This window comes from Bos indicus x Bos taurus, chromosome 23 (genome assembly GCF_003369695.1).
Source record: "Bos indicus x Bos taurus breed Angus x Brahman F1 hybrid chromosome 23, Bos_hybrid_MaternalHap_v2.0, whole genome shotgun sequence".
Lineage (NCBI taxonomy): Eukaryota > Metazoa > Chordata > Mammalia > Artiodactyla > Bovidae > Bos > Bos indicus x Bos taurus.
Genome location: NC_040098.1, coordinates 14465424 through 14487762, shown reverse-complemented (window position 1 = coordinate 14487762; position 22339 = coordinate 14465424). Strand labels below are relative to the sequence as shown.

At 43.3% G+C, this 22339-nt stretch overlaps 1 protein-coding gene across 6 annotated transcripts in view; it reads left to right on the top strand.

Annotated features, from left to right (window-relative positions):
• Nucleotides 1–22339, top strand: part of KIF6 (kinesin family member 6) — a 422193-nt gene that overhangs the window by 215233 nt on the left and 184621 nt on the right. For all 6 annotated transcript variants that reach the window (XM_027524813.1, XM_027524812.1, XM_027524814.1 and 3 more), the window contains exons 11-13: nt 7988–8093; nt 8943–9081; nt 13862–14077. In XM_027524813.1, the coding sequence (XP_027380614.1) occupies nt 7988–8093; nt 8943–9081; nt 13862–14077 (461 nt within the window). The remainder of the gene's footprint in view (nt 1–7987; nt 8094–8942; nt 9082–13861; nt 14078–22339) is intronic.

The window sequence follows — 22339 nt, the reverse complement described above, 5'->3', positions numbered from 1 at the left end:
AGTGTTATTAAAAAGAGCTCATTCCAACAAAGTGGCTGACACGGAACTCAATTCCTTGCGCATGAGGGTCCATGTCTTTCACTTACTGGTGAGGGCTTGGTAAGTATATAAATGTATATAATACTTGTCATAGACCAGAGAAGTCTAAAAGAAAAAAATCTTGAAGTAACCACCTTTAAGCCAATTGGGAATAGTTCATTCAGCAGACTCTAACAAAAAGCAAATGTGAAACTAATGACCCCAAAAAATATTTGTGTAGTTTCCTTTGGTTATAGTCCTGTTGGCACAATCTCAGCCTTCAGTTTTTCATGTCCCGTGGATTGTAGTTAATCATAAATTGTGAATTTATTGTTCTTATCTGAACTTTCCTCTTATAAATTATGTGCTTTCCCAACACTGTATGTTTTAAAGGGTCATACCCATAAAAGAAGCTTGTCATGGTAGCAAAGTCAAAATAAGGCTTTCCTTCACCTTCCACCACTGGGTCTCAAGGACCCCCTCTGCAGCATCTTGTTCAAAATTATTTTCTTTGAAATGCAAGACACCAAGTTTATCTGATCACATTGCCCTTGTTCTTTGCATTTTGCTTGTTTTTCAAAAGTCTGTAGGAAGGAAAGTTCTGAAATGAAAATACGAATTTAGTACATTATCAGTTCAGTTCAGTCGCTCAGTCGTGTCCAACTCTTTGCGACCCCATGAATTGCAGCACACCAGGCCTCCCTGTCAATCACCAACTCCCGGAGTTCACGCAAACTCATGTCCATCGAGTCGGTGATGCCATCCAGCCATCTCATCCTCTGTCGTCCCCTTCTCCTCCTGCCCCCAATCCCTCCCAGCATCAGTCTTTTCCAATGAGTCAACTCTTTGCATGAGGTGCCCAAAATACTGGAGTTTCAGCTTTAGCATCTTCCTTCCAATGAACACCCAGGACTGATCTCCTTCAGAATGGACTGGTTGGATCTCCTTGCAGTCCAAGGGACTCTCAAGAGTCTTCTCCAACACCACAGTTCAAAAGCATCAATGCTTCGGCGCTCAGCCTTCTTCACAGTCCAACTCTCACATCCATACATGACCACAGGAAAAACCATAGCCTTGACTAGATGGACCTTTGTTGGCAAAGTAATGTCTCTGCTTTTGAATATGCTATCTAGGTTGGTCATAACTTTCCTTCCAAGAAGTAAGTGTCTTTTAATTTCATGGCTGCAGTCACCATCTGCAGTGATTTTGAAGCCCCCAAAAATAAACTCTGACACTGTTTCCACTGTTTCCCATTATTTCCCATGAAGTGATGGGACCAGATGCCATGATCTTAGTTTTCTGAATGTTGAGGTTTAAGCCAACTTTTTCACCCTTCTCTTTCACTTTCGTCATGAGGCTTTTTAGTTCTTCTTCACTTTCTGCCATAAGGGTGGTGTCATCTGCATACTGAGGTTATTGATATTTCTCCCGGCAATCTTGATTCCAGCTTGTGTTTCTTCCAGCCCAGCGTTTCACATGATGTACTCTGCATATAAGTTAAATAAGCAGGGTGACAATACACAGCCTTGACGTACTCTTTTTCCTATTTGGAACCAGGCTGTTGTATAGATTATAGATTATAGCTTATATGCAGTACGTTGCATATAATATGCTACTAATAGTATGCAAGTTACTTAATCTCTAAGAGTGCTCCTGTCTTCACCTGTGAAGGAGGGAAAATAATTTTTAGCTTTATGGTACAGATAGATAACAAAATACATGTAAGAGTGGCTGAAACGTAATGGATGTTCAATAAAAGTACTAATAAAGTAATTAGGGGAAGGCAGTTATAAAGAGAACCAGACTATGATAATCTCTTTAATTCTTTTCCCTCTTAAGTAAGAAATCATGTAAGGTCACTAGCACAGCAGCCAGGACGTGGCTGACCATCGAGGGATGCTGTTAATTTAATTTAATATCTTTCATTAATATCTTTCATTTAATATCTCAAGTTATTTCTTTGGGTTCCAGAGCCAAAAAGATGTGTTTATATTCATAACTCAAAATTCAACGAGTTGCTGTGTTGTATGGCTTCCTAAGCATTGATGCACACAGGAATCCCAGGGAATGTTGTTTAAATGTTGATTCAGCGAGTCTGGCACAGGGCCTTGGAGTCTACATTTCTTCAAGTCTCCCAGGTGATGCCTAAGAAGTTGGCCTACTGTTCACACTGAAGAGCAAGGCGTTCGTGGGCCAGACAATAAATACCCTGTCTTTGTTCCTTGAATTGCATTGTTTCGTAGAGCTCAAACAGTCTAGAGATGATGTTGTTTTGCACATTTCGCAGCTGAGAAATTTGTGACCCACAGAAGCTGATGAATTAGTTCATGGTTCAGATAATTCAGCATAATTGTTCAGCCACATTCTTTATATACAGTGAGCAGTATTTTTAATTTTGTAACTATTCTTCCATTCTTCCTATGTAGTTATGTTCCTAGAAGTTGAGTTCTCCAGCTGCCTTTTATCTTTGTCATTATTTTCAGCTTTTTAAGAAAGATCTTTGCTCACGTTGAAACGTGACTATAGTTTGTCAGCAACCCCATTGCTTAACCCTGTTGGACACAACCTGTGCTCAACAGCACCATCTTTAGTGGCCGAATGACTGATGGGGGTCAGGCAGATTCTGATACATTTGGGCATAATTAGTCCCAGTTAGCTTCTGCAATCAGAACTCCTTAATAGCCCCCGAGAATGAACTGCCTATTCTCTCAGAACCAGTGAGAAGCCAGCAGGGCCATCAGCTCAGGGGCACCAGTCATCTCCATAATTCTGCCACAGAACAGCCCTAACCCACAAGCTGGGGTATTTTGTATCCCACTCAGTCTTTCCAGCTCAGTATCCGAGGATAAGGTCTCAATGCCTTGCACTCCCTAACCTTGTTTTTCCCCATTAATTCCCTGGAATAAGACTGTGTCATAGGACACTTCTGCCATCCTTGTCCCCCAGTTACTCTCTGGGCCGCACTTCCCATAGCTGTCCTGGGGTTTAGAACCAGCCGGGGTTTCCAGCTTAGGTGTGCTCCTTGCTTATACCCATTCCTCTTTTCCCCCAACTTTCCCACAGCCAGTACCATATGGACATGGTTTCTAATTCATTTTGAGATGCTAATGCTGAAAGGAACATGCTGAATTTTTTTTAACAAAGATTATTTTAGAATAATGAGAACATCATAATCGTGCACATGGATAAACAATGAACTTCATTTAATAAACAGTTGAATGTAACATGATAAAAACACTGCAGAAGAGCAAGTTTCTCTTGGATCGCTAGTCTCTCTTTTCACAAGGAGATAATAAATGCTGTTGAGCCAAAGGCAACTGGGCAAAAGCCTCAGGTTTTTTTTCTTCCTTCTGTCTTTCCTTCCTTCCTTCTTGTCTCTTATCTTCTTGGTGGGTGTATTTCAGGCTACTTGCAGAATCCCTGTAAAGGGATTCATTATTAACCTATCATAGTATATCATGACTATTTTAATGCCAGTAATACCTCTTCACCATCATTTTAAATACTTGCCTAACAATTAAAATTTAAAAATTTAAAAATAAATAAATACTTGCCTAACAGTGTAAACAATTATGCCATAATTTATTTAATTTCCTAATATGGGGCATTCCGATTCTTTCCCTTTGCTGTTATAAAGCATGCCAGTCAGTGACCTTATTAAGATCTAAGCAAGTGCAGCTCAGTTATTTCCCTCTTGTCTATTCGACTATTTACCTTTTCAAAAAATTCTAGTTGGTATGGCATTGCCCTTTAGAAATACACTGCCCAGCATGATGTTTAAATAAATGTAGTAACTTTGCCATAGTATGGTAAGCGCAGTGTTTAAAACTTGAATTCTGAAGTCAGCCTCCCCGAGTTTGAATTCCAGCTCTGTGGTCTGCTGGCTGTATGACCTTGGGCAAGACATACAACTTCTCTGTCCTTCAGGTCTTTTACTTATGATATGAGGACAATAATAGTACTCAGCCCATCTAGTTGTTGTGCAGATTAAGGAAATGTTGTATTCAAAGGGCACAGACCAGTAGCTAGCATTTAGTGCTTGCCCAAGTAATACCAGCTATTGTTGACGATAATTAGCTGGCTTTCCCTTTCTATTCACACTACTAAACCTAAATTTCCACAAAAATATGGCTGCAGATAAAACTTTATTTTTGGCAAGAAATGTTGGGAGCAAAAACAGAAATAGTCCAGTGGTCTTGAGGGGATAAAGCATGGATTAGAAATTATGGTCAATTCTTTGGTGTGGCCATGGGCTTCCTGGGTGGCTCAGTGGTAAAGAACCATACTGCCAATGCAGGAGACCTGAATTCGATTCCTGGGTCTGGAAGATCCCCTGGAGAAGGAAATGGCAATCCGCTCCAATATTCTTGCCTGGGAAATCCCATGGACAGAGGAGCCGGGTGGGCTACAGTCAATCTGGTCACAAAAGTGACAGACATGACTTAGCAACTAAGCAATGACAGCTTGTGATGTGGCCAGGAATCAAAACTTATAGCACAACAGAACTGCTGATCTAAGCTACAGGCTGTCAGCGCTGTCTCATCAACAGTCAGTTTGGTGGAAACAAGTGTCATCACCAACATCCTCCAGTCACCTACCAGCCAGGCTTAGTGTTCAGGCACGTAGATTATCTACCATCTTTCTTGTCTATATGAACTAGAACTGAATGGCATGCATTTAGTTTTACTTCTCCAATGGGATTCTTTTACTTCTTTTTGTCCTAGCGACAGAGAACAAGTAAAATTTCTTGTTTACAAAAGCTTATCCTAAAGAACAGACTTATCATGCTCACTTGACCTCTTGGGAGAGCTTTCCTGCAGACAGTTCTTCACTGGCCAACAGGGTTCTGGCAGCTGGGAGACCCCCACTGGGACCAGTGACTAGGTATGAACTTAGGAACTATTTTGGGAGATAGGAAAATGCAGGGAATTTAGGGTCAATCGTTCACTCTTAACTATGAGAGGAGTACATCAGAAACTTCTGAATAGGCATTTTTCTGCATTTTAATTGTTAGGCCAAGTCCTTGGCTGATAAGAAAATTAATTCAACAATGAATCATTTAATGGATGAAGGGAAGACCGGGCATGTTTTTCTTATCTGAAGAGGCTCTGTTGTGTCAAGTACTAAGGAAAAAAAAATTGCACGTCAAAAGGCCTGATCTTCATTCTTACTTTTATATCCAACTAATCAAGTCTCAGGGGGGTGAAGCAATCCAGTTCTTTCATGTCAGCAGAAGTTCTTCACCATTTCTTTGGATTCCTGGTCTTCCTTGTATCCTAAACTCTTATTGTGCAAGACAAGAGTCTTGATGTAACACCAAAGTCCAGTGAGACAGAGTGATCTGTGCGTTAACTCAGCTAATGAGCAGGTCTGTACAGTTTTACAGTGCTTTCTTGTGAGCTTGGAACCCACTTCAGCCCTGCTTAATGGAGTGTTTCCTAGAATATTTACTTCACAATCAGACTATACAGGAGAAATTATTTTCGAAAGAAAAAGCAAGGCAGAAGAATTGACTAGCCACTGCTGCTAAGTCACTTCAGTCGTGTCCAACTCTGTGCGACCCCATAGACGGCAGCCCACCAGGCTCCCCCGTCCCTGGGATTCTCCAGGCAAGAACACTGGAGTGGGTTGCCATTTCCTTCTCCAGTGCATGAAGGGGAAAAGTGAAAGTGAAGTTGCTCAGTCGTGCCCGACTCCTAGCGACCCCATGGACTGCAGCCCACCAGGCTCCTCCGTCCCTGGGATTCTCCAGGCAAGAACACTGGAGTGGGGTGCCATAGTCTAATATTGGCTGTCTGAAATTTTAGAGACAGTGGAAACCAAAAATCACTTCTACTCCAGAGGATAGTAAATTCTATTTACTATTGTGGTAAATTCTAGAACTAATGATAGTTTTCAAAGTTCCAGAATTTTTGCTAAGTATTCAGGGTCAATACAAATGGATACGCATTACTACTTTTTGAAACTTCATTAATTGGCAGTTGTGCATTCAGGCCTCCTCATGAGTGACAGAAGAAAGTAGCAATTATGAATATGTTGCCTCAGTGTCTATCATGAGAGGCTCAGGACACACACTATGCAATATTATATAGCCGTTAAAAATGAAATAGTTCTATTATATATGTACTGGCATGGAATATTATTTCTGATAAATTTTTTAGAAAAATAATGATATAGAACTCCATTCAGAGTGTGATCTCATTTTTGTATAAACAAACGAAATCTACAAATGCACATAAGGCTATAGGTAGCTGCTTCATTAAGAACTAGAAGAATGTATTTCAGCTACTAACCATGGATTCCCCAAAATATTGAGAGTCAATAAAGATGAGAATGGTGGCAAGGGATGGAGAAGAGTGGAGTGTTTACTTTTTAATATATTCACACCTGTGTTGTTTGGAATTCTTTCCATAAATATCTATTTTTATAATATTTCACATAAAAACATTAACACATTTTGTATCAGAAACTAATGTCTCTATGTCTCTGACAGTTTGAAGCCTGCTACAAGGTAAGATTATGTCAGTCAGCAAATGGTACAAATAAGTACCCCTCCACCCAAAGATGCTCCTTAAAAATGACAGTGCAGATTGGGAAGCAACAGCTGTCATGTGTCGCAGACTGTAGGAAGAAGTAAGAGCGACATCCAAAGCTGCTTGTTTTCGTTCAGCTGCAGAGTTGTGTCCGACTCTTTGTTGACCCCATGGACTGTGGCACACCAGACCTTGCTGTCCTTCACTGTCCCCCAGAGTTTGCTCAGACTCATGTCCATGGAGTCAGTGATGCTATCTAACCACCTCATCCTCCGCTATCTGAAGGAAATCATTACATCTTATTTGAGCAGGCTGGTAGTACTAGTGGAAAGGAGATGTGTTCTGTTCAAAATGATCCTGAAAGTGTGCAGATATTTTCAAAACAATGTGAGAAAGATAGACTGCCGCAGTATAATGATAGCATCACAGATAGTGATTGCCATTCTTACACCTTCCTTATCAAGAGTCTTATCTCAACACAGAAGGAATCATTCCATTGATTCTATACTGAGGCTGTAGATACAGGGACATGGAGAGGGAACACAAGGAAGAATAAGAGTCAAGAATTGCCCCATGATGCTCATAAACTAACGGAGGGGTGAAGATGCCATGCAGACCCTAGAATGCAGTGTGGACACTATAAACCACAAACTAAGCTTCCTGGCGTGGCCTGGATGTTCCCTCCAAAGGCAGATGTTTGTTTTCTATTTTTTATTTGGTTTAGAATAGGACTAACATGAAAAATCCTTGTAAGGAGAAGGGAAAGATCAGCATGAAGAGGTGCTAAGGAGGTAACTAATCAGGTAATCCTGTGAGGAGCCTGGGGAGAGGTTGGCCATGAGAAGGAGGAAGGATATTATCCAAAATCAGAAGGAAGAGGGCTGAGAGGTGAGACAGAGACACTGGCAGGTGGAGGAAAAGGTAGCTGAAGGAGCCCACTTGAAACAACTTTGACTTCTCAGTCTAGTGAGAAGCTGCATTATTGATGGAGGCTGGGGGCTGTGGAAGGATTTGGAAGAGCCACTGTGAATACAGTATGTTAACCAGGAGTAATTCAAAGGGTTTGGGGCACCACTCAGGTCCCAGGTCAGACTGAGCAGCATGAATTTTTAATGAAACTAATAAAAATTTTTTTTCATTACTTTAGCAGTGTTGCAGGCTAGAATGCATATCTTGTAGAAATCAAATGATTCTTGAATTGAAATCTGCATGTGAAAGTCCACTGGAAATTAGTCAAATAATTGGATCATTTCCAGATTTCACTTTGCCAATTTGTTTCTTCCTCATTAATGTTTATAGTCAAATCGGATACCTGTATTTTCATAAGGAAGTGAGAACAATATCCTGTAATTCAAATGTTAACTAACAAAGTAATGCCACTAGAATTTCTAAAGTTTCAAGCTTGTAGTTGATTCTCATACATTATGTATTTTTAGGCTGGAAAAACTAATAACATCCTTTTTGGAAGACCAGGATCCAGAGAGTAAACTAGAGGTTGGCACTGATATGCGTAAAATTCATCACTGTTTCCATTATTTAAAGGTAAATTTAAACATTTCCACTAGTAGAAGCCATTGTCTGCTGTGTTTGAACTGCAATAAAGCTTTTCTAGTTGACCTGCTCTTGAAAGGTTGAGGAGCCAGCTTCCCATTTCCAGAACAGTATGATCTTTGAACCATTGAGATGGTTCAAACAGATGATCACTGAATTTCTTCAGAGGTTGTATCTTACTTTCCAATGGATAAGCTCAGACCTTAGACTTCTAAAGCTTTGGCCGGGAATCTCTCTACCTTCTACACAAAATCGTTTCGTGTTCAAAATCCACTTATTTTTGAGCTATGTCAAAAGAATTGTGTCCTTCATTTTTCTCCAGCAGCTTCGGTCTTAGGTTTTACTTTCATGATGACACAGTGTGAATATCATTAGCCTCTATGTCTGCCTGACTTGTAATTTAGCATACTTCATGAAGATAATAGACATTTGTGTGAGTCTGTTCTGGACTAGGCATAGAGAAGGCAAAGTTGAATAAGTAAGTCATGGAGGAGACAGATATGTAAAGAATAATTATAAGACATGACAACTGTTTTTTTTTTTTTTTAAGTGTGAGTTAGTGGTATGAGGTTATAGAGAAAGCAAAAGATGTTCAAGAGAAGACAGTGTTTGAGCAGGATTTTCCCATGTTAGGGAAGGAAAGACAAGTTAAGGGGGAGGGGTATGATGAAGGAGGTAGGAGGAGGAAGACACATTGCAGCAAAGGAAACCGCATTGCAAGGCGAGGCGTCAGAGGAGAACACCTAATGTGTGCAAGGCATTGGTAAAGGCGAAAAGAATCAGAGACACAAGACACTGGGAGTAGACATGTGGGTGCTAAGCTCTTGTTTCATCTTACAGAAACTGCTGAATGACAAGAAGATCCACAGACAGAGCACAGCCCCCTCCGAAAACAAAGATCAAAACTGCCAAGAACCATTAAAAGAGGAAGAGTATAAAAAGCTACGTGATATTCTACAGCAGAGGGACAATGAAATCAGTATCCTTTCTGCAGAGATTAGAGACTCTTCTTCTATGGGGTTGGACCAGGAAACCCTTAGCTATCTTCCCCTAGCCACATCACCCAGCTCCCCACCCAGCTTCTAGCTCACGTTGTTTCTTTCCATTTAGAAGTAAAATGTCCCTTCACCAAACATGTTGTCGCCACTAGTAAAGCCAGAGTTGCCATTAAAAAAAAAAAAAAAAACTACCTTGCTTTTAGCTAGATATCTCACCATTATGGGAGACATTTCAGTTTATTGAAAAGCATGGGTTTTCTTTCTCTCCACATTAAAAAATTTTTAATATATTTTTGACTACTCTACAGTGCTCTTCCTGTTTTAGTCCTGACCCAGTGAGCTAGCTGGTTATCTTTAGCTAGCTGGCCGGACACCGGGCTGACCACAGCCTCACCATGGCCCAGAATTTGTGGCCTCTGTGTGTGGGTGAAACTCGAATGATGGCCGAGAAATGACAAATGGTATTTAGCTTATAAAGAGCAGAGATTGATTTAAATGTAACTTTTTTATTTAAAAGCCAGATCTACCGCTTTGAGTTCCACTTACAAATGTTCCCAAATTTGGAAGTGAGTGTAGATGAGCGTTAAGGATAGAATTCTTACGTCTCTAGGAGACAGCGTATATTGGGGACTGAAAATTGTAACAGCACATGGGAACTGCCTCTCTTCCAGACGACGTGCATGCGTGCATGCTAAGTCGACTCTCTGTGACCCCATGGACTATAGCCCGCCAGGCTCTGCTGTCCCTGGAATTCTCCAGGCAAAAATACTGGAGTGGGTTGCCATTGTCCCCTCCAGGGGATCTTCCTGACCCAGGGATCAAACCTGTGTCTCTTACATCTCCTGCATTGGCAATGGGGTTCTTTACCACTAGCGCCACCTGGACAGCCCACAGATGAGATGGTTACCTCTCAGTTCCGTTCAGTTCAGTCGCTCAGTCATGTCCGACTCTTTGCGACCCCATGAATCGCAGCACGCCAGGCCTCCCTGTCCATCACTAAAGAGCCCCTCATGGATGGTTAGATCTCAGGTATCCCCAGTATTTCTTCAGTATTGTTTCTTATTTTATCTTCCAAGCTTCTTGCAAAAGATTTGGCATTTTCATTACATTTGCAGGCTTTAAACATGCATGAGAAATTATTTCGGTCAGTTCTTTATGAACAAATATTTTTGTTCACTTCTCAAAAATTGCTAAAAGGTATTTTAGCTTTAGCTATTGTGCAAAATTCATAAAAAATAGCTTACATGAAGGAAATCCAGTAATAAAGAGGTAAAACCAAACCAAATAGGAGGTAGGCACTCTGCCTGATTAACTTCAGCCTCTAATTTTGGTTGAGTGTTAGCAGACCCCATGTGTCTGATTCAAGTGGGCTCGAGCCGCTTTATTATCGGGCCAGTAACAGTGAATCTGACTGTGAGCTGAACTCCCATGCAAGCCCGAGTCTCCGAGAGCTGCTGCAGTGTTGTCGCCTTGCATTCCTTTTCCTCTCTCCTGCCCCATCCATCCCCAGAGATGGTCCCAGCCGAGGCCTCAGTCCTGGCCCCAGCCCCAGTCTGAGCTCTGCTTCTTTTCCTGGCCTTGATCCTAGTTCAGGATCATCTCCCCTAAATACTCCTACCAACTCCTTAATCCCCTTCTGGGCTTATGAATGTCTGTGCATATGGGAGGGATGAAATGAGATATGACAGAGAGGGAACAGTCTAGGCTTGTTCGTATATGTTTACTTTACAAAGGGAGTGAGAGAGAGACATACATCATTTCTTCACTGGTAAATCCAGGTACCGCTGTCCACACAGGGCTGTGCTAGATTCTTTCCCGACCGTGAACAACTCCAGCGGGGTCCTCGCCTTCTGAGACTCATATTTGCAAGGAGAATGTATAGGAGGCATGGTGAAAAGAGCACTGAACTTGGAAGTTCACACCCAGATGGATGCCCTAGCTCTTCATCCGTCATCTCCCACAACACTGCCTCTCGCCAGCATCTCAGAGCTGAGCAGAGCTGGTAAGATGCCGCCTGGCTTGTGCTCCGGGCTCTGTAGAGTGCTGCACCGTGGAGGGTGTGACCCCACAGACAATGGGCAGACTCAGAAGAAGGAGGGAGAGCAGCTAAGACATACTCATCACAAAGCTGACATTTATCAAGGGCTAATGACCAAGAAAGGCTCCTGACGTTTCATATGTCTCACAGTCAGGTTGGAGACGATTTTCATTATCTTTTTTGGGTAGAACCAAGAAGGCCAGGATACTGACAGGAGGAGTGAGAAAGATATGGCTTAAAATAGGAGGAAAATTGATCCAACTAGAGCTCAGCAGAAGATTGTCCTGCAAACAGAAAGACAGTGTGCGGCCTGGAATGCTCTCCGTGGAAAGGGAGTGAAAACGGTGTCACTTCAGTGGCATTATCAGCTTGCATAAAGTTCGGACATGTCTTCACAAAACACTTAACGGGGTGACACTTGGTCCCCAGGGCTGCCCTTGGCAGGAACAGAGGCACGAATGAGATGGGAGCTGGAAGCAGGGCTAGACAAAGGGAACCGGAGAGAAGGCGGGCAGCGAGATGAGTCTCTGCTGTGGCCTTTGTGAACGTCCATCAGAACGCCGCGTTTCTCTGGTTCAGTCTTTCCGGCAGGTTCCCGTTACACTCAGAGTAGCAATCACGCTTCTTCCTCCAGGTGAAGAGGCCCCACGTGATCTTGCGCCCACCCAGCCCCTGCTTCGTGTCTTCTGCCCCCACCCCATGCACGTTAGGCTGTGGGCACGGTGCCTCTCTGCCCTGACTTATAACACCCGGCTTCCTAACCTCAGCAGTGCCGCCGTCAGAGCTATCCTGAGCAGTCCTCTACCCACTGGCCACCAGGAGCATCCCCAACCCCTCTGCAGAAGGAAAGCCCAAAAAACAACCCAAAATATCTCCAGACGTGGCCAAGTGTCCCGTGGGTGGTGAAATAGCCTCTGTTGTAAACCACTGCCCAGCCCGTTTCTCCTTCGGGTTTCAGCACTCGCCACTTCCTCTGCTTAGACACCCTCCCTATGTCTGGTTCTTCTTGTCATTCAGGTCTCAGCTTCAATGTCATTTTCTAAAAAGCCTGTCTTGAGGCCTGAACCTTTCTTGAGCACCCAGTAGAAAGCAGCCACTCAGTCACTCTCAACCTTTTTAAAAAACTAAGCAATCTGGCACTTCTGCCCTCGTATGTGTGTGCCTGTGTGTGTGAGAGAGATCCAGCTTTCTCCAGTAGACATCTGCTTCATGAGAGCAAAAAGCCAGTGTGCCCCTGCATCTTTCTATCTCTGTGCCTAGAACACAGCATTGCCTGGCACCCAGTGCAAGCTCCAAGGAATGTCGCTGACTGAGTGAAGGAAGGACATGGCCATGGCCAAGCAGGAATCAGTGAAAGTGCGTGGTGGTCTCGATAATCACCCCCGCACAGAGGAATGGGGAATTCCTAGACACCACCAAAGTTGTGAACACCTTTAGTAAATACAAGCTTGTTTGAGGTAAAGAACAGAGGCTGTGTCAGGGCTTGTAAGAGAAAAACCATGCTTCCAGAAATCACAAAAAAGCTGAGGTCAAAGCTGAAGAGGAAAATGGAGGTCAAGTGCTCTCCATGTTCCCTGCCCAAGAATGAACATGCCTGGATGCCTCCCCCGGCTTCGTGTAGCCGTCTTGTCCTACACCATCTTCGAGTTTCCTCAGACTCCTGTTTGAATGAAGCCATCTGCAGGGCTGGTGAGGCCTTGGATTCATCTCAGTGCAATGCAGGGAGAGTTATGAGGTTCTCCAAAGAGTGTCATCTTTTCTCCTCATGATGGCAGAATCTCCTAGAGGTCTCGACAACTTGAACTTGAAAGAACAGTGAAGGAGGGTAGAATGGAGTGACTTTATCACTCATTATCAGTGCTCCTAATAGATCCATATGGCCCACAGAAGTTCTAATTTAAAATGATAAATCTTTACTAATGGGGCTTCCCAGGTGGTGCTAGTGATAAAGAACTTGCCCCCCAGTGCAGGAGACAATAAGAGATGCAGGTTCGATCCCTGGGTCAGGAAGACCCCCTGGAGGAGGGCACGGCAACCCACTTTGGTATCCTCGCCTGGAGAATCCCATGGACAGAGGAGCCTGCCAGGCTATAGTTCGCAGGGTCGCAAACAGTTGGACATGACTGAAGTTGCTTAGCATGCACATCTTTACTAATAATTCACCTCTTTTAGTGAAATTAGAGAGACCAAAAATTAGAGACTTTTAAAAAGGTGACTTAAAGCCCCGTTCAAAGGTATGCGGAATGAGCATGAGTTGGATATGGAGGTGGTCTGGCCCCAGAGCTGACTCTGCTGAGCTGCCTGCTGGGCAGGCTCTGCCTTCTCCCTGCTTCTCGTCCTGCCGATTCCAGAGCTGCTTCCTGCATTCAAGTCTTGTTTACGGAGACAGCTCCATTGTCAACCACTACCCAGGGTTCGTTTTCCTTTTTACAAATGCTTTCATGAAAGCTTTAAGCCCAAATTAGTTTGAACTCAAAGATTTTAAAGGCCTTTTGGCTTGCTCATTTTTCATGTAATGATAATGGTGCCCTATTGAAAGGCCAGCAGCCTCCTACCCTGTCCATCGCTTTATCAAGGACCTCAGAAACATGAAGTCTTTCTTTTGTCTGTCTTTGTCACATGACCATAGCAAGTGTTGTTGAAACTATCAATCTCACTTGAAAATAAGTGTTTTGATCATTCTAATCCATCATGAGTGACTAAATCCTTAAGTCAAGTTTTAGATATTTTGGTAAATATGTTAAAGAAGGAGAAGAAGAAAGCTCAGGACGCTCTCCACCTCTCCAGCGTGGACAGAAGTCAACTGAGTCATGGCCAGAGCTCCCCCTTCCCACCTGGGAACCCGGACGGTCCGAAGACATTGCCATTCTCAGCTTCCACTCAGGCCCTGGACTCCAGCACCTCTCCATACAGATCCAGTTTGCTCCACAGAAAAACAGGTCAGTTATACTTATTTATACACACAAACTCTATAATTATAAATCAAAAATAGAGGCTGTCAAATTATACCTCCATATAAAAAATAAACAAACATGTAAATGATTATAATCTTTATTATTATACTAAGCATCCTAAATATTACCGTTTTTAATGTTACCAACATTTCTTGAAGTCTTGAAGTTGTAGTAGAAGCAGCTGCAGCAGCAATAACAGGAAACCCCAAGTAAAGTATGTGCTCAGTTGTTCAGTTGTGTCCGACTCTTTGCAACCCCATGGACTGTAGCCCGCCAGGCTCCCCTGTCCATGGAATTTTCCAGGCAAGAGCACTGAAGTGAGTTGCTATTTCCTTCTCCAGAGCATCTTCTTAACCCAGAGATTGAATCTGCATCTCTTGCATTGGCATGTGGATTCTGTCGCCATTATTTCCACTCTGGAAAAAAAAAATTCATTCTCCATAATGGATTTCAGTGTAGCATCCTTTAGTTTTAAATGTGCGAGGATGAAGGCTCTAACAACTTATCTGTCAGAATTCATTTTTATAATGACCAAATCTCTTAAATGCCAGTTTCTAAAACTGATGACTAAACTGAAAACACAAAGTGTGGACTGTCCCAGAGGCTGAAATAGAGGGTTCAGGGCAACAGCAGAAAAGCCAACTGTAGAGGAGAGAACAGAAAACTTCCTCCAATACAGGAGGGAGAGAAGAATCACCACTAATGTGATGAAACAGTGTTTATTTATAAATCCACATGAGCTCTCTGCAGCAGACTTATTTTAGGATATGATCACAGTCTGCCTTAAAGGACAATGAGCACACACAGCTTTGTCGGATAATAGGGTTTGTCAGGGTTGGGCCGACTCCGAGGCACCTGCCCCGGGTGTGGTTTTTGGTGAGTGTGTTGGTACCACCACCACAGCGGACTCCCCAGGTGGCGCTCGCGGTAAAGAACCTGCCTGCCAATGCAGGAGACGTAGGAGATGCAGGTTCTATCCCTGGGAGAGAAAGAGCCCCTGGAGTAGGAAATGGCAACCCATCCCAGTATTCTTGCTTGAAGAATCCCCATGGACTGAGGAACCTAGCAGGCTACAGTCCACAGGGTCGCAAAGAGTCAGACACCACTGAAGCGACCGAGCATGCAAGCCCCATCACTACAGCAGCCACAGAACCATGCTGGAAGTCCAGGTTGGTTTTATATGTTTCTCTTTCTATTAGACTGGCAGCCCATGTGTATAGTTGACCAATGCCTTTCTTGTGAAGACATCTGACATACTTCAGACTCCAAGTATGGAATGTTCTAGAACAAAGGGATAAAGAGCTTCCCTTTTGCAACTTAGGTTGAAATTTTCTGTGTAAACATTTGTTGGGATGAACAACCTGCCATGTGTGGTTTTCTTATGCATCTAGCTTGGAAATAAATAAAGAGTATGGTGCTCATTAAAGAGCACACTTTTTAGTTAATAGAGACAAGACTGAGAAGCCTGGAAGTGTATTTGGTGATGTTATATCCCTTTATCTCTTTATTCATTCCAAATTTCCTTGCTGTGAATATTTCTTAAGCAACAGAGTAGGATAAGTTCAAATCCCAGGAAACAAAGATGCTATTTTTCACCATTGATCATGGTGTCAGCAGACAGGAACAAGCAATCGTTCTTCTCTGTGATTCTTCTCCATACAGCATTTCTGTACTGTCTTATGGGTAACAGCTAGCTGGAAAAAAGGAGGCCCTCTGGACTGGTGAATTCATTAGTTCCGCTGTCATTTTTTTTCATTTCTTTATTCAACATACATTTATTGAGTACATGCTTTGTTCTAGTTACTGTGTCAATTATTGTCATATGGCTAAAGCTTACATGGGCTTCCCTGATGGCTCAGAGGGTAAAGAATCTGCCTGCAATGCAGGAGACCCATGTTCAGTCCCTGGGTTGGGAAGATCCCCTGGGGAAGGGAATGGCAACCCATTCCAGTATTCTTGCCTTGGAGAACTCCATGGACAGAAGAGCCTGGTGGGCTACAGTTCATGGGATCGCAAAGAGTTGGACACCACTGAATGACTCAGATACCAAGCTTACATAGTCTTTACATGTATCAGGTACTATACTTGGTTCGCTACCTGAGTGAACTCATCTAATCCTTATTCCGTTAAGTTGTTGTTTTACCCCCATATTACAGACAAGGACATGCATGGCCCAGCAGCCCCTGACCTCAGAGCACTTACAGACTGACAGAGAAGAGAGTCTCGAGCAGTTCATTTCAAAGTACACTCTGTATGGCTGAGAGAGCACACAGCAGGGAGACTCTCCTGCAAGTTAAGACCGGAGGACCCAAAGTGGTCATGAGGGTGGGGCGTGGCTGGGAGGAACTCTGCAAGCAGAAGGAATCACTTGAACGGCTTCCACTGCCTCTGTGGTGGAAAGGAGCATTTTATGAAGCAGAAAGGCCAGGAGTGGTGGGCTCTGGGGAGTGAGAGGCTGGGAGGACAGGTTCAGCAGCATGCTGGGCAGACGGACTGGCAGCAGAGGACACAGGACCAGACCACCCTTTAGGAGGCTGTTGTAGTCCAGGAGTCCCAGCCAGAGGATGGGGAGGGGGAGAGAGGTGGCGTATCAGAAACACTCCAGGAGGAGCAGGGCTTGTTGTTGTAAGGGTGGTTACGGGGGGTGATGATTGGTCCCCGGGTCTCTGGGTGGCTGGTGAGGCTCTTCACAGAGGTGGAGAGCAGTGCCTCCCCTGGCCTGGCAACAGCTGGCATTGTTGGCTGCAAGAACGTGGCACTGGCCATGAAATGAAAGGTCAGCATCAGTTCCTGAGTTAGAATCGCTTGCTCCTGATGGAAGGAACTCTCTTCCGTGGCCTTTTCCGAAGACACACACCGTCGCGCCTGTGCACTAGTGGCCTCCAGTATCGCTACCCTGCCCCTCGCCATGTGCCAGACCTTCTCTGTTTCTATTTTTTCTCGCCCACACCATCTCCCTTCTCATAATTCTTCTTCCCCGCGCATCCCATAATCTCTCTCCCAACTCATAATTATAGCCAGTTTTTTTCAGTAACTCTTTTATCCCTTGATATTGCTATCAAGACAGACTGTAGTTTTGTTTGGAGGATGAATTTAGTTCACCTGAACATAAAAGCACTGAAAAAATAATGGGAATTGTTTGCAAAGTCCAAATACAAAGCAGGTAAAGCAGTTTTGGAGAAAAGCCTGAGAGTTGAAAGCGTTTTCAAGTTGTTGTAACTGTCGGATATAGTTCTCACAATGACTTTAAATAGGACTAGGCTCACAAATGGGTTGATAATAATCTAACCATTTGAAGGAGAGACTAATGGTTTTATTTTTTGGCAAAACTACAATTAGGTTGAAAACTGCTTGATGAATCAGATGCCGCAAAGCAACAGGTAACGGGGTAGTTTGTTGCGATATTTAAAATCCTGGGCCCTGATTGGGCTTTTATTCATGCACTAGTTTATATACGAGAGGCTTGTATAAACTGAAACAAATACAAAAAATTAATAAGCATGTTGTTTAGATGGAAAGTATTACTGCCTTCTGTAGGTGTTGTCAGATTCTATTAGCCATCCCTGTCTTAATGCAGAAAGCAAGTAAATTTGACCATCTTCCACTCTGAGGCTCTTGTGCAACTGTTTCCCCTTTGGAAACCCTCCCCCTTTTCCCATTCATCTGCTACTTTATGCTGAAAACAACTTCTTTCAAATCCCTTGTGTGAAAAGAAAATGAAACCAAATTCATGGTTCACCAGAGAGCACCCCCATCCTTGCATGAGCCGCCCACCAAGACAGAGGGAGGTTGGGGCTTACAGAGTCTTTTGTTGTTGTTTTGGAGGTTAAATGTCTGTTTCACTTTCACTGGAATAACGAGAGGGGTTGTTCAACTCCACGGTTTACAAAGAGCCATCCGTACTGTTCTCTTTAAAATAGAAGGAATATTATAGTTTGGGAGTTTTTGTTGTTGTTTTGTTGTGGGGTATCTTTCTGATTTGGTTCTCCAACTGTTCTTCCAAATAGTCACCTGGAACCAGTCAACATCCCAGAAGCCCCTCAGGACTCACCACTTCCTTTAATGGTCTGAAATGCTAACAAAATCCACTCATCACAGGTGATGTCATTGGCATCTAAAAAAAAAAAAAAGTTGCTTAGTCATGTCCAACTCTTTGAGACCCCATGAACTGTAGCCTGCCAGGCTCCTCTGTCCATGAATTCTCCAAACAAGAATCTTGGAGTGGTTAGCCATTCCCTTCTCCAAGGGATCTTCCTGACCCAGGGATCAAACAAAAGTCTCCTGCACTACAGGTGGGTTCTTTACCATCTGAGCCACCAGGGAAGCTCTGGAGACTCCAGACTCTTTTTCTCTTACTCAGGGAGAATGAGTCCTTCATATACACAGGAAGGCCCCAGGGTAGTCCTTCATATACACAGGAAGGCCCCAAGGTACCTGTTGAGGGAGGCTGCGGTGGTTGGGGGGAGGACTAAGAAATGCTTTTGGGCAACAGGGAAAGAGCAGAGAATAAAGTTAACAAGTGCTATAAGCAGGAAATACAAGAAATGCTACTGCAGGAATTTGAAAGAGAAGGGAAACGTTTCAATAAGTAAATCGGCAAAAACATTATGGAGCAAGTGACTTGGAAATTAGGCCTTTAGAGTTTGGACATTCAATGATGGAGGGAAGAACTTTGTCAACATTCCAGGTTTCAAAATTAATGTAAACAAAGGCTTGAAAACGAAAGCAAGTAAAGTTGCAGGAATATCTGTTTAACTGCTCTCTTGGAGTTTGTTTTTTAAAAAAAAATTCAACTGAGCATATTTAAAAAATCTTACTGTCTTTATTCAACAATTTGTGAATCAAGCAGCATCCCCAGTCTAGCAGACAGTAAGGAGCTCTGAGGAGCTGTACAAAATGAAAGACTTTTGCAGGCAGACAGGAATGGGAACAAGCAAGTGAAAATACTGGCCAAAGGCAGGTTGGTTATAGCAAGGTCACCTTCCTTTCGGGCGCAACAGGGGTCTGTCGGGCAATTTTTTTGTTTATTTATTTACTTGACTGCTCCAGGTCTTAGTTGCAGCACGTGGGATCTTTAGTTACGGCGTGCAAACTCTTGGTTGTGGCATGTGGGATCTAGTTCCCTAACCAGGGATCAGACTCAGGCCTCCTGCATTGGGGGTGCAGAGTCTTAGCCACTGGACTACCAGGGAAGTTTGTGTCAGGTAGATTCTTGATTGACTGGTTTAAGACTCCACTTCTGGAGGAGCTAAAACTGTAATTCAGTTAAATCTTCCTTTGGTGACATGGGGTTTAGCATAAATGATTCCATTTGGGACCTGTTGTCTTGTTTTTAGCAAGAGATACAGGAAGTCAGAATAAATCGGGTAGAAAAATGATTGGGAAATTGTTAGGATGATTGCTTCTGGGAGGGGTAGAGGAATAGATGGGAACTTCTGTTAATATTATATGTTTTCATATTATTTTAATTTCTTACTTTTATTTCTTGAACAAGTAGGCCCATGTTATGAAAACACATAAAACCTCACCAGGGAGTTTCCTGCTTTCAGTTGCAAGGGAACCACCAAAGCAGAGGGGGGCATTGTGCTCTGGGTGGTTTTTCTGGAAGAAATCTTTAGGATGTATTGGAAATGAGGCACCGGGAGACTTGAGTAAACGGTTTGGAAGCTAGCATCATAGTCTGATGAAGGCAACAGAGAGGAGCTGAAGAACTTGCCACAACAGCCCTTCACGGCATAAAGGACAGCTCTGTCCTCCCTCTCCTCAGCTTCCAGAGTTCTCCTGGCGCTGAGGTTGCAGCAAGAGGCACGTGCAGGAGGATGGGGAGTTGGTGCCTCCGGGGGCTGATGCAAACCTTGAGGCAGTTCCTTGAATTTGCTCTCTTCTGGCTCAAAGGGTTGCCCTCCAGAACAAAAGCTACTGTTACGAAGGCTTCATATACCCAGTCCACGAAGTTGAAAAGAAATGTTCAAAGAGAAATTTATGGAGGCAAAATTCATCCACAAAACGATTCTTCCTATTCCAGAGAAGAATCGCAATTAGATTTTCTAAGATCCTTTCCAGCTTGCTTTGTTGTAGACCTCAGGCACAAATACTGACCCCTGGCTTTTCAAATCTCTCATGATCCATCTCACCCTCTCTTGGAACTGACCACACTCATCTTTGCACTTCCCCATAAATGCAATCAAAGAAAGAGTGAGTTAATGATCATTGCCTTCTCTGTAGCTTTGTGGTCAATCTCATTTCTGCAGGAAGCATTACTGACCAGGTTTACTCCAAGGGCTTCCTAGGTAGCTCAGTGGTAAATAATCTGCCTGGCAATGCAGGAGACCTGGGTTCATTCCCTGGGTCAGGAATATCCCCTGGAGACGGGATTGGCTACCCACTCCAGTATTCTTGCCTGGAGAATCCTATGGACAGAGGAGCCTGGTGGGCTACAATCCATGGGGCCACAAGGAGTCGGACACGGCTGAGCAACTAACACTTTCACTCACTTTCACTTTTCACTGTTTCTGAGGAATTAACCTTTGCATCCTTCATATTTGAAGGGTCTATAGATTATATGAATAAATGACGGTCATGAGAGAGAGAACAAATCACTTGCTTTAGCTCCAAAATCGGTGCTCACAACCATTTTCAAATGTCTGTTTAATCTGATAGTCTTTGCAATCCCAATAAGATCTTAAAACTTAAAAAGTGAACAAACAAAAGTCTAAGTGTTTTCTATTGGATATCTACATTGGTTCCGTTTTTTAAAAATTATATAATGCTATAATGAACAAGTTTATACACATAGATTTTCCTATAGTTAAGATTATTTCATTAGGGAAGATCCACAGAAAATTCCCTGGCTCAGAGGAATTGGATCTCGATACAACTTGCAAAATTACTGTGCTATGAAGTGCTTATTTTGCCATACCCTCTCCAGCATTGGGAAATAGACATTTTAATTTTTTGTCAACATCATATGTGAAAAGTGGTATCCCTCATTATCATAATTTACATTTCTAGTTTTTTTTAATATTTATTTGACTGCGCTGAATCTTAGTTGAGCCATGCAGGATCTTTTAGTCGTGACCTGCAGATCTGGTTCCCTGACCAGGGATCAGGCCCAGGCCCGTTGCATTGGGTGTGTGGAGTCTTGAGTACTGGGCCACTAGAGAAGTCCTTACCTTTCTATTTTAAATAAGGGATAATTTTTTCCCCAAATGTTGGTTAAGAAAAAAAAGGCTAGGTGTTTTCTAAAGGAAAGCAGCAGGGCCCTAGATGGAACTGAGCTTCTGACATTTGGTTGGATTCAGCGGACACCTCAGAGCACCCATGTGCTTTATCTATCTGTCGTTTATCCATCTATCTATCTATCTACCTGTCTTAGAAAGTGAAAGTGAAGTAACTCAGTCATGTCCGACTCTTTGCAACCCCATGGACTGTAGCCTACCAGGCTCTTCAGTCCATGGGATTTTCCAGGCAAGAATACTGGAGTGGGTTGCTATTTCCTTCTCCAGGGGATCTTCCCAACCCAGGGACTGAACCCAGGTCTCCCGCATTGTAGGCGGACACTTTACCATCTGAGCTACCAGGGAAGCCCTAAAAGTCACCTTCTATGAGCGCTTTAGTCATTTTTAATCCAGTGGAAGAGACGCATAGGTAGATAGAGATGTCTTTCAAGATGGTTAATGCTCTAGAAGAGGGTCCAGATCATTGGACTTTCAACCAGCCAGCCATCAGTTCCTGACTCTGGGAAAGACAGTGTGGTCAGGAGGGGGGACACAGGTTCCAAATACAAGAAGAGTTCAAACACTAGAGGCATCGAAGAGTCAGAAAGTAGTTTGGTAAAATGGATGTTTATTCCTGTGGACATCAGAATGACCTATAAAAATTGATGGGTCGAATATGCAGGGGAAGACAATGAATGTGCTACTCAAGTGCTCCATGAAATGACTGGGAGAGAGGTCTGCGGATGACAGTGAGGAGAGGGTGGAGGAAGATACAGCCAGGCAGAGTACTGCATTGTTTGTGTGTTGGCTTTCATCAGTATAAATGACTATTATTCTAGAATCACCAAGATAAAGCAGATAAAGTGCAGGCCAACACCCTCCCCCCTTTCCCATCTGGTCACAGGAGACATCATTTTCTGGAATAAAGCTATTTTCCTCAACTTGCCCTGAAGCTTTTAGGGTGAAAGACTGTATTTCTCTTCAGTTATGTCCGTAAGTAGGTTGGGTACTGCCTGCCGAAGCAAATAAT